This window comes from Sebastes umbrosus, chromosome 1 (genome assembly GCF_015220745.1).
Source record: "Sebastes umbrosus isolate fSebUmb1 chromosome 1, fSebUmb1.pri, whole genome shotgun sequence".
NCBI lineage: Eukaryota > Metazoa > Chordata > Actinopteri > Perciformes > Sebastidae > Sebastes > Sebastes umbrosus.
In genome coordinates this window covers 1622920-1641070 of record NC_051269.1, presented here as the reverse complement: position 1 = coordinate 1641070, position 18151 = coordinate 1622920, and the positions used below count along the sequence as shown (strand labels likewise).

The window sequence follows — 18151 nt, the reverse complement described above, 5'->3', positions numbered from 1 at the left end:
TCATGATGCTGATTAGTAAAAGTCTGAACTCATGCTTTGTCAGGTCTGTTACCATGACGACAAGCTGATAACTTTTAAAATGCTTGTTTTCTGAATGGAGTCTGGATGGACCAGTGCCAGGCTATGCAGCTGCTCCATCAACACTCAACATGAAGCCATAGTCAGTCGTTATTACTATTATTTATTATCGCCTCCTTCACGCCATTCTCATCGCCCGGCACGAACTCGCATCCATTGTGTGTGCGTCTATTCGCCTCTTTGCATTGACTCTGTATGCACGTGAAAAGTTTGCTTTTTCCTCAAACGTCCTGTACTGTCATTAGACTCCGTCTCCAATATAAACGGAGACTGTTTTACATCCTGCCCTCTAATGCATAAAATACATATTCAGAATATGGGTTCGGATGTTCCAACGTACACAATAGATAAGAGTTCCTTTCCTGGCCTCAACTGTCTCTACTAGCTGTGTCAGGGGCCCGATATTCACATCATATAATCCTTTCTATCTCTTTACACCTCGACAGGTGCAACCCTCCCCCCCCTCTCCCCCCCACAACCCCCGTCTGCTTCCCAGTGTGAATTCACGACAGGAAGACATTTAATAACACTTTGTCTTCTTCTCCTCCGCTCACCGAGGAAGCTGCCACCTCCCGCCTCGTCCTGAAACTTAGTTGGCACCTATTGTTTTAACTTCCAGTATTTCTGTTTTTAGAAGTTTCCATTGGGGACAGACGTGTTCTCCTGCTTCCCCGCCTTTAAAATGTCAAGACATTCTGGGTCACTACGAAGAGAGAGGCAAACACAGACCATAATACCAACACAACACACACACACACACACACACACACCACACACACACACACACACGTAAAAAGACAAACCAACCCAAAGACGTATGTACATGCAAATCAATGCCAACATGCATGCAGATGCACGTGTGAATACTAATGCATCCAAATGGGATCTTGTCCTGTGTTTTCCACACTGTTCCCAACCAGATAAGCTAACTGTAGAAACAGACACCAGTCCACTATTGTTCTCATTGAGTGTTGATAAGCAAACAGAAGGACACACTAAATATAGCCTAGATTTCCAGGCCGTAGTACTGCTCTCACTGAGATAAATATACACAAGAGAGAAAAGGAACAGGACAAAGAGAGAAAGAGGACACAAGCAGCAGACCAACAATAATCTGTTTTCATAAATAGCCGGCTGTTAATCACTAACGAAGCCTCCATCACTCCATCAGGAGGGAGGAGCGACAGGATACAAGAGCTTTGGAAAGATCTGGTACAATCCACCTATCTCCTGATTCATACATGATACTCAGGTACCGATTCCATATGGATTGTGATTTTTAAGTATTGTGATTCAATATTGTGATTTATTGTGATTGTTGTTAACTTGTTTACCTCTAGACCATGGAGGGAACAAGTTGAATCATCCACTTCTAGGGACTTTTACTTTGTAAAATCTCTAAATGAATCCAGTAAAAATGTTTGATTTTCAGCATGTATGTAGTCAGAGATGTCCTGAAGTCAAATATATCAGGATCTTTGGTAAGAATTATTTATTACATTTATTATCCATCAAGCCAAAAATCAAAGAATAAAGAAATTTCCCTCACAGATTAGTGGTATTTTCTTTTTAATTTATAAGGGCATGTAATGTTTTATACTTCTGGTGAATATAATCCATCAATCTTATTTCCATAGATGTATTTTGTATATACAGTTCCCTTTGTTAACACCTTATTTTGAAAAGCGGACATAGTCCCACGTGTCTACTTCCTGTAACTTCTGTGGTCTCTAGCTCTCCCGTCAGCTCCGTTCTCTTTATCCATCCATGTTCAGCTCCATCGGGGCCGTTTGAATGCAGAGAACAGAAATGCCAGTATATGGGTGCTCTACAGTTTGTAGCGTCGGCCCATTTGACCACAGAGATGAAAGCGCTCTAACCACACTGTAAATCATAGCTCTTTGATATGTTCCTATAGCAGTGGATTCCTCTAATTCTATTTGTTGAGATTAAAAATTGGCCTCTTCCTAAAGTGACTTAGGAAATATAACAGAGAAATGAAGAATGAGGAATGAAGCCAACAGAGGCAATAAACAGCGAGCAGAGGAAGACCTGAGCTCAGCACTGAGGGTGAGGGAGAAAGAAGAAGAATAAGAAGGGAAATATTAGAAGATGAAGATGAAGATGAAGATGTGAGAGGTAAAGATGTCCAGGAGGAGTAACTGGCCTGTGGGGCTCTCAGGAGTCATGTGAATGGAGACAAGTCCTGATTGGCTACGGGGCAGGAAGTTGGCTACGGGGCAGGAAGTTGTAGTGCTGTTCATAATCCTGTGTGTATACAGTATAATCCTCTTCTCTTTGACTAGCAGCAGACAGATGTGATCCACTGGCTCCAGATGTGTTTTAACAGACCTGTACTCATTGCTGCTCATTTATGTATTTTTATATGTACATTATTTATTGTTTATATATATTCTGTGGCTGTGAATACATGATTACACAACGGAAGAATCGATTTGTTTTATAAACTCGTCCCTTAAAGAAAAAAGATGTAAATAATGAATTATGACGATTATAGACAGCTGCCAATCACAGCTGCCTTGGAAATATACATGGGTTTAACTCTATTAGCAACAGGTAGTTAAAACCATTTCATGAAAATGAATACTCAAGAAGGCGACTGTTTTCTTTCCTGATTGCATATTCTCATTATGAGTTATGGTTTAAGTAGAGTGTTGTTAATATTTAATATATGACTGCACTGCTTCAGGTATGTGTGATTCTACCACATTATACAATCTAATAAACACACAGAAACACACATGTCTAGTAGAACAAGTCAATCTGATAATGATGTGACATGGACAGCTGAAACTCTGCACTTATTCTGTTATTCATTATTGTTATTATTAGCCCCATTAACTACTAACAGCTCACATTAAATAGCCAAAGAAATGAAGGAATATCTCTACCCAAGCCGACCTCCTGGAAAGGGATCTCAATAGTACGACATTACACGGACATTCAGCGTGTCATGAGGACGCATTTTAGCCTTCCACGTGTCATTTGTACGCCATGCAACAAAACTGCAGGCCCTACGGTGACGTCCACGCATAAGTTTAAGCAACAAAGCCACTCACTTAGGTTGAGGAAAAAACATCATGGTTGGGCTTAAAACAAGTACATAAATACGTAAAATACGTACAGAAACAACGTGACATCAGTATGGAAAACATCGCTGCTTTCAGATGAAACTGGTGAGCTGGTGGTTACAACATGGAATGTCGTGTACACAATAAGCTCAGCGTTCAAGTGGTTAAGTGGTGAGAACACCGCTGCTAAGCAATGACAATATTAACGTCACTGTCGGCGTCTAGAAGCCACAGAGGCTAACAAGCTAGCAAGCTAGCGAGTGGTAACATAATGCAGGAAATGTAAAGACATAATGACAGAGGAGAAAGATGAGGCCGTTGGGAATATCAACCTTTTCATTAGATATGTTATAAATGATACAGATTTTGTTATTTATGTACTTTGTTGTTGAGCAGCATCCTTTGTCAGTGCTGCTGTGTTTCCTGATACTAACGTGATGATTTTGCTCAGTTTGTCTTAAATGGACTAATCTCCTACCAGGCCTATTGTTCTGACATGATGAGTAAAGGATTTTAGCGCCGTTGAAACCCTCAAATTGTTAATTATTTTTACAACAATGCTCTTCACAATACATGAATGTGACCGTTACTGAATATGACGACTCAGAACAATACTCTGATCTAGTCCTAAAGGAACTAGAAGAGGTTAAATAGCAGGCTGGTACATCTCTGCTCAACTGTTGATAGTAATCAGAAGAGTCCAGCTTGGCCCTTCTCTGGCTGTTCTAGGGGGAAAGGCTGTAAGAAACATCTAAGATCCACACAGAGCTGCATTACTACACACAGGTACACACAGGTGTGTAAGTGATACTAGGCCATTCAGACAGTGAGACGGAGTAAACAGGGTCAGCAGCTCAAGGACTTGAACGCCACACTAAATATAGCCCATTATTGACAGGAAGGAAAGAAGAAGCTGGGTAAAAGAAGAGAGTTATTCTCACTCTTCAGTATCCGTGTCTTGACTCTATTTCTGTCTGTAAGCTGTAAAAGTGGTCATTATTTCTCTACATAGAGCAGAGCTCTACTTGGATTTATTTAACCTCCGGCTCTTCATTTCTTTCTCTTTTAGATCTGATAGAAACAGAAAAATGTTATTCTCACTCATCTGTGTGTGAGTGAGACCACTTCCTTCAGTCAATGATATACATTTAGAGAATAAAGAGTGTGTTTGTGCAACGTTAGTGTCCGCTGACACCAGGAAGTGTCCCAGAGAAATGTATCTGCACACCTCCATGCTGGAAGCTCGTTGACATAGGGACGACTCACACAGGTAGTTGGCGAGCTGACCAGGAACACACTAACTAGCCGGGAACACGCTAATATCCCTCCAAGCTAAGTGGGTCGGGAGGCCTCTGAAGGTCCTGACTCACCAAGCCGATGGACAGCCGATAATGACACTAATCATCAGATAACAAACAACCAAATACTCATCTTCATCAGTAACTCTTCTATTACTGTTGCAGGAGCCAAACACTTTATTTCAGAAAATGGTGAATAATATTTTTGTTACCCCATTAGATATTCAGTTTATTAAATTATTTGTGCCTTAACTATAAGAAATCCAATATGGAGCTTTGCCTGGTGTTACTCCCCTCTACCATTACTATATCAGGGCAGAGAGCCGGCGCTCTAATGGGCCCCAGGGAGAGCAGCAACAGTAACAGACCACTTTTGACAACATTTTTTTTGTTTGTTGACTGTATGTGACTAGAATTTAATTTTGTTAGAACAATTACATATTTGTCATTTACAGCTTCAACATCAGTGAACATCTGGAATTCATTCATCCTTAATAACATTGTTGGATCATTTTAAATGTGAAAACCTTCTGGTATCTTTGAGGCCATCCCAGTATCTCATGAAAACACTAATATTCGTCAGTGATGCTTGAGTTAACATGTTAATCGGATGTCTCGCCATCTTTGAGTCGTCACATATCGAGTCGTCACATATTGGACTGCGTCTTTAACTTCCTGTTTTGCATTGAAGCGAGCTGAGCCGGTAAACAGTGAACCGGATCGATAGCGAGATCACCTGAGGCGACTGTTGCTCTCCTAATGAGACTCCATCATTCCTCTGTTCAGAAACCAGCGATACGAAGGAGAGAATACAGAACAGAGTAACTCACTGAAATAAATACCAGACTGGTTGCCAGTATTGATTCTGGTGATTGATTAGAGGTCCTGCTTGAGGAGAGAGGAATTGGAGAGTAAAGTTATTCACCCTCCAGACCAGACCAGAATAACTACATACTGTACTAGTAGCCTCTCGCTGTAGTGTGTTGGATTAAACAGCTCCAAGGTCTGTCAGCTAAACATTCTCATATTGTTCCCCATTCTCGCTGCAGTATATCGAGCAGCTGAAGCAGTCCTGTCTCCTACAAATTGACCTTCCAATACAACTAAACTACATTCTGGCATACGTTTAGAAGGAAACCAGATCACGGTTGCTGTTTTAAACAGTTTTAAACACCTGGTTAACAAAACAACACAACAAAACTACTTGTTTAGTTTTATTAAAACATCATGGTTTGGCTTAAAATAAGTACGTTTGTTACATTATTCAAGTTAAAGACATACATTTAAACAAGTCAATGTTGACTTTTAGTTTAGTTAGTTTTAGTTAGTGTTCATTTTGTTAACAAAAACTGTGACGAAATATGTTGGTCAACAACAAGACCATGACGACACCGTGACGGGAGTATGACGAAACGTTGACGAGACCATGGCGAGACCATGTAGAGAAGATGATGAGAAGAAGAGAGTCAAATCATAACGGAAGTTATCTCAAGACGCTCTATATATAGAGCAGGTCTTAGACCGTACACCATAGTTTAGAGACCCAACAAGACGTTGACGAGACCATGACAATACCATGACGAGATGTTGACAAGACCATGACGAGACGTTGGCAAGACCATGACTAGACCATGACTAGGACATGACGAGACCATGACGAGAACACGACGAGACCATGACGAGACCATGACAAGATGATGACGAGACGTTGACGAAACGTTGACGAGACGTTGACGAGACGTTGTCGAGACCATGACGAGACCACGAAGAGACGTTGACAAGACAATAACGAGACGATGACAAGATGATGAAGAGACATTGACGAGCATTGACGAGACGTTGACGAGACGATGACGAGACGTTGACGAGACCATGACGAGACCATGACGAGACGTTGATGATACATTGATGAGACCATGACGAGACCATGGCGAGACGTTGACGAGACGTTGACGAAACCATGACGAGACCATGACGAGACGTTGACGATACATTGATGAGACCATGACGAGACCATGACGAGACGTTGACGAGACCATGACGAGACCATGGCTAGACGTTGACGAGACCATGGCTAGACGTTGATGAGACGTTGACGAGACCATGGCGAGACCATGACGAGATGATACAAGTCAGGTCTATTTACTGTTTGTTTGTTGGTTTGTTTTTATGAAAAAAATAGAAAATTAGAGTCTGCTGTATGTTTTCCTGTCTTCATGCACCCCTCAGACTACCTCCCTCCATCATCATTTCTCCTCTCTCACATGAACAGGAGGGAGTGGGGGGTGGGTGGATCCTTTAATCCTGTAATTATCTGTAATTATACTAATAGAAGCAAGAGATGAAGTGATCAGATTCTCGCTTCGTTCCTCTCATTCTCCTCACCCCCCCCCCTAACCCCCCCCCACCCCCACCACATTGTCCTGGTGTAATTCATCTGGTCTCCATCCTGACCAGCGAGGGGAACACAAGGGGAAGAAAGAAAACCCAGGACACAGAGCAGGACGGGACACAACAAGAGCCCCCTTTAGATGTTGCACACGATGCCTTTAATCCTGTCAATAGCTGCAATTATAGTAATTATCAGTAATAGCTGCTCATTGTGTCCAGGCTCTGATATGGTTAACAGATGATGGAGAGTCGTGCTGCCTCCGCCTCCGCCAGCCAGAGAGCTCAACATTAATGAAACCGACACAAAACAAGATGATGACGGTCCCCAGAGGGTTTCTCAAGCTCTGGGTCGAGGTCCAATGGAGGACTCGGAGGTGACATTGAGAGGACAGACTGGAGACGGATGTTAGGAAGCAGAGAGGGCTTGAGAGGAAATAGAGGCAATTAAATGGGAGGAAGACACCGCCATAATTAGATGTGCTTCTGTCAGAAGATGAGTTGAAAGTTCAAATATAACATCTTCTGAGTCAGGCTGAAAAACTGCAAAGAAGTGTGTTTGATATCAGCCACCATCTAAATAACTTTATTTATAATAGAAACGTTACAGACATGTTGCTGCAATGTTTTTACATAACTAATGCCGGGTCCAACACTGCACCAGAATCAGCTGATTCTGGTCCTGATTCCTCCTGACGATGGTCAGCAGAGTCCGGATTATTTGATGGTTCTAAAGAAGATCTTTCCAGATGTTCCTGTGGTGTGAGGTATGTTCAGAGTGTTTTTACATCCTCCGATCAACTCTGAAGTCCATCCTGGACGCACCCACTTCAAACCGTAAATATTAAACGTGTGGAATATTTACGATCAGATATCCTGTTGTGTGTGGGGAACCCCGAGGACAGCTGATGACGCAGTCACGTGGGAAAGAACAATAGCCAATAGAGAACCAAGCTGATGGAAGAAGGAAGGACAACCACCGCCGTCATGGCGGCCGCGGCTAACGCATGAGCTAATGCTAAACGTGAAGCATAAAGTAGTAGTAATATGGAGCTCAGAGATGGAGGAGCAACTAGTTCATCAGGGTTTATTCAACGTGTTTCAATGACTTCATCCATCCATCACTTATTCTTACTGCCCATCGTCCGCCATGTTTGTTTACACTAAAGTCACATTTGACATTTGATCCTTAAGAGGAGCTGGTACCTGTGTACGCTCACTGACAGAGAAGCATGTCGACGGCTTCAGGTGTTAAAGTTAAAGAATCAATAACTGGAGACATTTCACAAAGAGGACAAACATCCTCTAATGTGATCATTAAATATCAGTGTAAAAGCTTCAGGGTAAAACACAACAAGGCTTTTCATGATGACACATGTTGAAACATTTCATCTGTAAATACTACAATGAATGAATAATACTAGATTAATCACTACTTTATAATCATTAGTTGCAGCCCGTCGGAGGTCCAAAAGGAAATTATGTTCGTGTTAAAAAATTACAAATATAGAAATTAGAAATATTATTCAAATCAAGTGTAACATTATAAACCCATGCATTAAGAATAATGATAACACAAGAGTGACCTCATCCCACTCATGGCGCGCACACACACACACACACACACACACACACACACACACACACACACACACACTCTCTTATAGCTGTGCCAGGTGTTGGTGTGAGGTGTCTCCTTGATGCAGTGATATAAGAGCCAGAGAACAGGTCAATAATTCATTAGATAGAGAGAGCTCAACTCAACTTCAACCTGAATAAACCATCTAGAAACAGACACACACACACACACACACACACACACACACACACGCACACACATATGCACAGTCACACACACACACGCGCGCACACACACACACACACACGCACAGTCACACACACACACACACGCGCACACACACACACACACACACACACACACACACACACACACGCACACACACGCACACACGCAGTGTCACACACACACACACACACACACTGTCTCTAGGACTGTGGAGGGAAACCTCTCTTCCTCCTCATCTTCATTTCACAGTTCTACTTTTCTTTCAACAATAATTTACACTCACATACTCATATATAGTTTTATAGCTAGTTTCAGATCTAGTTTCATATCTAGTTTCATATCTAGTTTCACATCTTGTTCTATATGTAGTTTCATATCTAGTTCTATATGTAGTTTCACATCTAGTTCTATATCTAGTTCTATATCTAGTTTCATATTTAGTTCTATATCTAGTTTCATATCTAGTTTCACATCTAGTTCTATATGTAGTTTCATATCTAGTTCTGTATCTAGTTTCACATATAGTTCTATATCTAGTTTCATATCTAGTTTCATATATAGTTCTATATATAGTTTCATATCTAGTTTCATATCTAGTTCTATATCTAGTTTCATGTGAGTGTTCATATCTAGTTATATATCTGGTTTCATATCTACTTCTATATGTAGTTTCATATCTAGTTGTATATCTAGTTCCATATCTAGTTTCATATCTAGTTGTATATCTAGTTCTATATCTAGTTTCATATCTAGCTCTATATGTAGTTTCATGTGAGTGTTCATATCTAGTTGTATATCTAGTTCCATATCTAGTTTCATATCTAGTTGTATATCTAGTTCTATATCTAGTTTCATATCTAGCTCTATATGTAGTTTCATATGAGTGTTCATATCTAGTTCTATATCTAGTTCCATATCTAGTTCCATATCTAGTTGTATATCTAATTTCATATCAGTGTTAATATCTAGTTCTATATCTAGTTCCATATCTAGTTGTATATCTAGTTTCATATGAGTGTTCATATCTGTTCCTGGATAGAACTCCTACTGATAGTAATATGAGGTGTTAGTGATGACAAACACACCTGAACCCCTCATCTTGTTTCACTGTATAAAGAAAGTGAGGAAGCTTTTTACTTACTGTAGAAACACCAACTGTACTGGGTGAACCTGGTTAACTGATAAACTGGTAAAGTGGTGAACTGGTAAACTGGTCATGAGAGTGCTTTAGTCCCACACATCAACACGGTGAAGCCTTCCAGTAATAACGGAAAGTGAGCTCTGTGACTGACCTCGTACAGCGTGATGACCCCGTTGGTCTCGTTGGGAGCTTTCCACTGGATGAAGATCTTCTCTTCGTAGGGCGTGTTCTGCAGAGACTCCATCGGTACCGAGCCGGGCACTGCAGGGACACAGAAGGCACACAGCTTCACATCAATACCATGATATTACTACCTATAATACCATAATATCACTACCTATAATACCATAATATCACTACCTACAATACCATAATATCACTACCTATAATACCATACCATAATATCACTACCTATAATACCATAATATCACTACCTATAATACCATAATATCACTACCTATAATACCATAACATCACTACGTATAATACCATAATATCACTACGTATAATACCATAATATCACTACCTATAATACCATAACATCACTACCTATAATACCATAATATTACTACCTATAATACCATAATATCACTACGTATAATACCATAATATCACTACCTATAATACCATATTACTACCTATAATACCATAATATTACTACCTATAATACCATAATATTACTACCTATAATACCATAATATTACTACCTATAATACCATAATATCTGTTTTCACAACTCTCCGTAGTGAAGCCAATCTATTCAAATATTTAATCACAATTAATCGCATGATGATGGGAGTGGACAAATATGCTGCTTTATGTATTAATGTATGTATATATTTATTATTGTAAATCAATTAACAACACAACACAATGACAGATATTGATCCAGAAACCCTCACAGGTACTGCATTTAGCATAGAACAATATGCTCCAATCATAACATGGCAAACTGCAGCCCAACAGGCAACAACAGCTGTCAGTGTGTCAGTGTGCTGACTTGACTTGCCCTAATCTGCATGTGATTATCATAAAGTGGGCATGTCTGTAAAGGGGAGACTCGTGGGTACCCATAGAACCCATTTACATTCACATATCTGGAGGTCAGAGGTCAGGAGTCAGACACGCTGAAATGATGTCATGTAGAGATCAATCATCTGGACTGTGGTCACGTTGTCTCAGTGACTGCTGGGAGTCCTACAGGACACTCACATCTACCTCATCTGGATGGAAAACCTCAAACTAAAAGTCTATTAGCTCACAAAGTCAATCACTAACTCAATGTCAGCGGATCAACTGTCTGCTGTCAGGGGACGACGTCCACCCGATGTCTCTTTGTTCTGCTGGGCCGCCTCTTTAATCAAGCACAGAGCATCTGGGATCAAACAATGACTTTGAGATTAAAGTGTCAACTTGAAGCTGCTCAAAACACAGATGCAAACTATAGAACAAGTATTTCATCTAGCAAAATAACAAATGTTAAAAAAAAGTTTAATATTTCATATTTGATGGTGAATTCATTATTTCCCTTCATGTTCACGGCAGCCGTCTGTGATCAGACACTCCAATGCACCGGTGTTCCACCTACAACCAACACTCTGCTCAACGTCTGCTGAAACACATCTGAGCAGCAAACTGTTGGATTAATGTTGGAGGACGATGAAATATATATGTATATATATATATATATATATATATACTGTAGAGAAAACTGGATGACTGTATAAACAACTTTCACCAAACAGCCGATAGATAACGCTGCAGTAGCGCTGCCGCCATTTTGGACTGAAAACACCACTGAGTCTGTGTCCATGGATGTATAAAGAGACGTCTGTAAATCAGAGGATATAAATCAACTTCCCAGTAGGAACACTTCAATATCCCTCATTTAAATCATCCATCCATCCATCTTCAACCGCTTATCCGGGATCGGGTCGCGGGGGCAACAGCTCCAGCAGGGGACCCCAAACTTCCCTTTCCCGGGCCACTTTAACCAGCTCTGACTGGGGGATTCCGAGGCGTTCCCAGGCCAGAGTAGAGATATAATCTCTCCACCTAGTCCTGGGTCTTCCCCGTGGTCTCCTCCCAGCTGGTCGTGCCTGGAAAACCTCCCAAGGGAGGCGCCCAGGAGGCATCCGTGCTAGATGCCCGAACCACCTCAACTGGCTCCTTTCGACGCAAAGGAGCAAGGACTCTACTCCGAGTCCCTCACGGATGACTGAGCTTCTTACCCTATCTCTAAGGGAGACGCCAGCCACCCTCCTGAGGAAACCCATTTCGGCCGCTTGCACCTGCGACCTCGTTCTTTCGGTCATGGCCCAACCCTCATGACCATAGGTGAGAGTAGGAACGAAGATTGAACGGTAGATCGAGAGCTTTGCCTTCCGGCTCAGCTCTCTTTCGTCACAACGGTGCGGTAAAGCGAATGCAATACCGCCCCTGCTGCTCCGATTCTCCGACCAATCTCACGTTCCATCGTCCCCTCACTCGCGAACAAGACCCCGAGATACTTAAACTCCTTCACTTGGGGTAAGGACTCATTCCCTACCCGGAGTAGGCAATCCACCGGTTTCCTGCTGAGAACCATGGCCTCAGATTTAGAGGTGCTGATTCTCATCCCGACTGCGTCACACTCGGCTGCGAACCGATCCAGTGAGTGCTGGAGGTCGCAGACCGATGATGCCAACAGGACCACATCATCTGCAAAAAAGCAGCGATGAGATCCTCAGCACACCGATCTGCAAAACCCTCCTCCACCCGACTACGCCTCGATATCCTGTCCATGAATATCACGAACAGGATTGGTGACAAAGCGCAGCCCTGGCGGAGGCCAACCCCCACCGGAAACGAGTCCGACTTACTGCCGAGGATCCGAACACAGCTCTCGCTTTGGGCGTACAGGGATTGGATGGCCCTGAGAAGTGCCCCCCTCACCCCATACTCCCGCAGCACCCCCCACAGTATCTCCCGGGGGACCCGGTCATATGCCTTCTCCAAGTCCACAAAACACATGTAGACTGGATGGGCATACTCCCAGGCCCCCTCCAGGATCCTTGCGAGAGTGAAGAGCTGGTCCGTTGTTCCACGGCCAGGACGGAATCCGCATTGTTCCTCTTCGATATGAGGTTCGACTATCGGCCGAACCCTCCTTTCCAGCACCTTGGAGTAGACTTTACCAGGGAGGCTGAGCAGTGTGATACCCCTGTAATTGGCACACACTCTCTAGTCCCCCTTTTTGAAAAGGGGAACCACCACCCCGGTCTGCCACTCCTTAGGCACTGTCACCGACTTCCACGCGGTGTTGAAGAGACGTGTCATCCAAGACAGCCCCTCCCCACCCAGAGCCTTCAGCATTTCTGGGCGGATCTCATCAACCCCCGGGGCTTTGCCACTGTGGAGTTGTTTGACTACCTCAGTGACTTCCACCAGGGTAATTGATGATGGTCCCCCATCAGCTTCCAGCTCTGCCTCTACCATAGAGGGCGTATTGGTCGGATTCAGAAGTTCCTCAAAGTGCTCCTTCCACCGCCCGATTACCTCCTCAGTTGAGGTCAACAGTGTCCCATCCTTACTGTACACAGCTTGGATGGTTCCCCGTTTCCCCTCCTAAGGTGCCGGATGGTTTTCCAGAAGCACTTTGGTGCCGACCGAAAGTCCTTCTCCATGGCTGCTCCGAACTCCTCCCACACCCGCTGCTTTGCCTCCGTCACGGCAGTGGCTGCTGCTCTTCGGGCCCGTCGGTACCCTGCAACTGCCTCCGGAGACCTCCGAGATAACATATCCCGGAAGGCCTCCTTCTTCAGGTCGGACGGCTTCCCTGACCACCGGTGTCCACCACGGTGTTCGAGGGTTGCCACCCCTTGAGGCACCTAAGACCTTAAAACCACAGCTCACCGCCGCAGCTTCAGCAATGGAAGCTTTGAACATCGTCCACTCGGGTTCAATGCCCCCAACCTCCACAGGGATGCCAGAAAAGCTCCGCCGGAGGTGTGAGTTGAAGATCTCTTGGACAGGGGCCTCCTCCAGACGTTCCCAGTTCACCCTCACTACGCGTTTGGGCTTACCAGGTCTGTCCAGAGTCTTCCCCCACCCTCTGACCCAACTCACCACCAGATGGTGATCAGTTGACAGCTCCGCCCCTCTCTTCACCCGAGTGTCCAAAACATGCGGCGTCAGATCAGATGATACGATTACAAAATCGATCATTGACCTTCGGCCTAGGGTGCTCTGGTACCACGTACACTTATGAGCATCCTTATGTTCGAACATGGTGTTCGTTATGGACAATCCATGACTAGCACAGAAGTCCAACAACAAACGACCACTCGGGTTTAGATCAATCACGCCACTCCAGGTGTCTCCATCGTTGCCCACGTGCGCGTTGAAGTCTCCCAGGAGAACTATGGAGTCCCCTACTGGAGCCCCATACAGGACTCCATTCAGGGTCTCCAAGAAGGCCGAATACTCCGAACTGCTGTTTGGTGCATACGCACAAACAACAGTCAGAGTTTTCCCCCCCATAACCCGAAGGCGTAGGGAGGCGACCCTCTCGTCCACCGGGGTAAACTCCAATGTAGCGGCACTCAGCCGGGGATTTGTGAGTATCCCCACACCCGCCCGGCGCCTCAAACCATGGGCAACTCCAGAGAAGAATAGAGTCCAACCCCTATCCAAGAGTACGGTTCCAGAACCGAGGCTGTGCGTAGAGGTAAGCCCTACCAGATCCAACTGATAGCGCTCCACCTCCCGCACAAGCTCCGGCTCCTTCCCCCACAGAGAGGTGACGTTCCACGTCCCCAGAGCCAGCCTCTGCCGCCCGGGTCCAGTCCGTCGAGGTCCCTGGCCTTCACTGCCACCCGTGTGGCAGCGCACCCGACCCAAGCGGTTCTTCTCGCAGGTGGTGAGCCCACAGGATGGAGAGGAAGGGGGTGCCACGTTCCTTTTTCGGGGTATCCCCGGCCGGGCTCCGTGGCAAGCCCGGCCACCAGACGCTCGTTGACGGGCCCTCCGTCTGGGCCTGGCTCCAGACGTGGGCCCCGGGCTTCCTCCGGGCCGGGTAACTCCTCCTCTGCCTCGTGTCGTCATTGGGTTTTTTGTGAACCATTCTTAGTCCGGCCCCTCACCTAAGACCAATTTGCCATGGGAGACCCTACCAGGAGCACGAGGCTCCAGACAACACAGCCCTCAGGGTCATAGGGACACACAAACCTCTCCACCACGTTAAGGTGATGGTTCCCGGAGAGGCATTTAAATCATGATGTCCTTAAAATAGTAAAATGAACTAACAGCTGAATCCAGAGTTATTTTCCTCTCCATAATGAACGGTCATCAGACCCACAGGACCGCACCGCCCTGAACGCTCATATGACATATCTGGTTCTGCCAGCTTCCTGCTAGCTGTATGCGTCTGTAATAATGGATATACTGGCTGTAATTCGTCACTTTTATTATCTTTTAATACACCCATGGGCTGTATACTGTCAGCCTGTACCGTGGTGGATGTATTAACGTCTCTGTTCCCAAACAACCGGCTATCGGCCAGTAGCTAGTAGTGCTAGTAGCTAGTAGTGCTAGTAGCTAGTAGTGCCAGTAGCTAGTAGTGCTAGTAGCTAGTAGTGCCAGTAGCTAGTAGTGCCAGTAGCTAGTAGTGCCAGTAGCTAGTAGTGCTAGTAGCTAGTAGTGCCAGTAGCTAGTAGTGCCAGTAGCTAGTAGTGCCAGTAGCTAGTAGTGCTAGTAGCTAGTAGTGCTAGCAGCTAGTAGTGCCAGTAGCTAGTAGTGCTAGTAGCATGACATCAACAGAATTTAATGGAGTTGTTTATTTACTAACATGCAGGACAAAAGACCAGGACACAACCTCTCCTACATCCATGGTCTGTGGTCTATTGGACCCTCTTCTACATCCATGGTCTGTAGTCTAATGGACCCTCTTCTACATCCATGGTCTGTAGTCTAATGGACCCTCTTCTACATCCATGGTCTGTGGTCTAATGGACCCTCTCCTACATCCATGGTCTGTGGTCTATTAGACCCTCTTCTACATCCATGGTCTGTGGTCTATTGGACCCTCTTCTACATCCATGGTCTGTGGTCTAATGGACCCTCTCCTACATCCATGGTCTGTGGTCTATTAGACCCTCTTCTACATCCATGGTCTGTGGTCTATTGGACCCTCTTCTACATCCATGGTCTGTGGTCTAATGGACCCTCTCCTACATCCATGGTCTGTGGTCTATTAGACCCTCTTCTACATCCATGGTCTGTGGTCTATTGGACCCTCTTCTACATCCATGGTCTGTGGTCTAATGGACCCTCTCCTACATCCATGGTCTGTGGTCTATTGGACCCTCTTCTACATCCATGGTATGTGGTCTATTGGACCCTCTTCTACATCCATGGTCTGTGGTCTATTGGACCCTCTCCTACATCCATGGTCTGTGGTCTATTGGACCCTCTTCTACATCCATGGTCTGTGGTCTATCGGACCCTCTTCTACATCCATGGTCTGTGGTCTACTGGACCCTCTTCTACATCCATGGTCTGTGGTCTATTGGACCCTCTTCTACATCCATGGTCTGTGGTCTATTGGACCCTCTAGCTCTGCTGCCGGGCGCTGATGTTGACATTCTTTGTTGACAGTCAGTAGTTGACCCGGTGTTATGTCTGAGTTCCAGATGTGTTGGAAACAGAATCCAGATGTTTACTGAGCAGCATCTTGCAGATGTCACCGAGTGAGTCAGTGAAGGAGAAGTTGAGGGAAGATAAACAGCTGCCTGCAGGTTAAACTGAGCAGTGACAGCACATCTCTGCTCACAAACACACACACACACACACTGGACTCATTATAGTAAATCTACCTGGTAACAACAGAGTGTGTGTGAGTGTTTTCAGAGACAGCTTTCACACAGATTTATGAAGACGTGTCTGACACCTCGTCAGGGAGTGATGCTGTCAACAGCTACACACACACACTTACACACACAGTTACACACCAACACAGTCACATGCACACCTCACACTAGAGCCAGGAACACAGTAGTGTTTGTGTGTTTGTGCACGCTGAAGGTGTGAACTGTTGTAAATGTTAAGGAGACGGAGGCAGACAGAGCCAGGAGGGACAACTCACTGCACTGTGTTAAAATCACTGTGTGTGTGTGTGTGCGTGTGTGTGTGTTTTCCTCACCTCCTCTTCACGCACAGGAAAATGTTATACCATGCTGTGACCTCTGACCTTTAATCTGATTGCTATTGGCTGTGATAACGTTGGTGATGGAGGACGTTCTGCTCTGTATTAACCTGAACTACAGCTCCTCGTCTGATGAGCATCAACTGTGAAAACAGACACACATTAAACCTAACAAACAAAGATGAAGGTGCCACAACATTTCCTATCACCCCCCAGAACTAGGCTCCATTATCCATCTTTGTAAAAGACCTCCAGCAGCTTTAGGACGACCTCCAGCGTGGAGCCATGAAACTGTGACATGGCCTGGCTGAAGACTCAAAGCATCACACTGAGGACCAGTTCTTCTCAGGCTGCACTGTTACTGTCCAGTATGTTAAAAACACCAGATTCACGTCTCAAAACCCCTCTAAAGCTCAGCTTTCCTCAATGAATCACTACTTAACTGTTGTCACACGTTGTGTCTGAATCTAAACCATCAGATACCCTCCAGAGCAGCAGCGGAACACAACTGTATTTGGCCCCGGTGCAAATGTTTTCTTGAGCCCCAAACACAAGCACGCGCTCATAAACACTCCAGACAACTGCTCTGCCACCATGGAGAGGCTCACCATGAAACTCCCATAGTAGTTATCTTAACGACACCTCCTCATTTCACTACAAACACCTCAATAAGAGGCAGCTGACTGGAGGGAGATCACCAGGGAGCAAAAAGTGTCCTGCTGCTGTCGGCTATATTGTCATTTGCAGTAAATATCACAATATTTAACATGTGTTTTCTGTTTAAAAAGAACAAACAAAGGAAGATCAGTAGTTATGTCTCCAGTCTGATCTCCAGTTCACAGCTGATGGGAAGCCTAGCTGGTTTGTCTACATGACATAACAGAAGAGGATATAAAGGATTCAGTGTGGACACGGTGTAGGACGGTGATTGTTGGGCCCCTGAAAGTATCACTGGAGACCCTTCACACCCTGAACACAACCTGTTCCAGCTTCTCCCCTCTGGGAGGCGCTACAGAGCATCGTACACTAAAACAAGCAGACACAACAACAGTTCCTCCCCTCTGGTCGTCACTCTGATGAACACTTCATCAGTCAGACTGTCAATAATCAACCCATCCTCCCAACTCGTCAAATACCGCCGCCTGGTCAGCTTGTCCAGCCTCG

General features: G+C 44.7%; 1 protein-coding gene across 1 annotated transcript in view; it reads right to left on the bottom strand.

Annotated features, from left to right (window-relative positions):
• The window catches only part of ptprt (protein tyrosine phosphatase receptor type T), a 382622-nt gene that overhangs the window by 170157 nt on the left and 194314 nt on the right, over positions 1-18151 (bottom strand). The window contains 1 exon segment of the mRNA XM_037782155.1: positions 9956-10065. Coding sequence (XP_037638083.1) covers positions 9956-10065 — 110 coding nt within the window.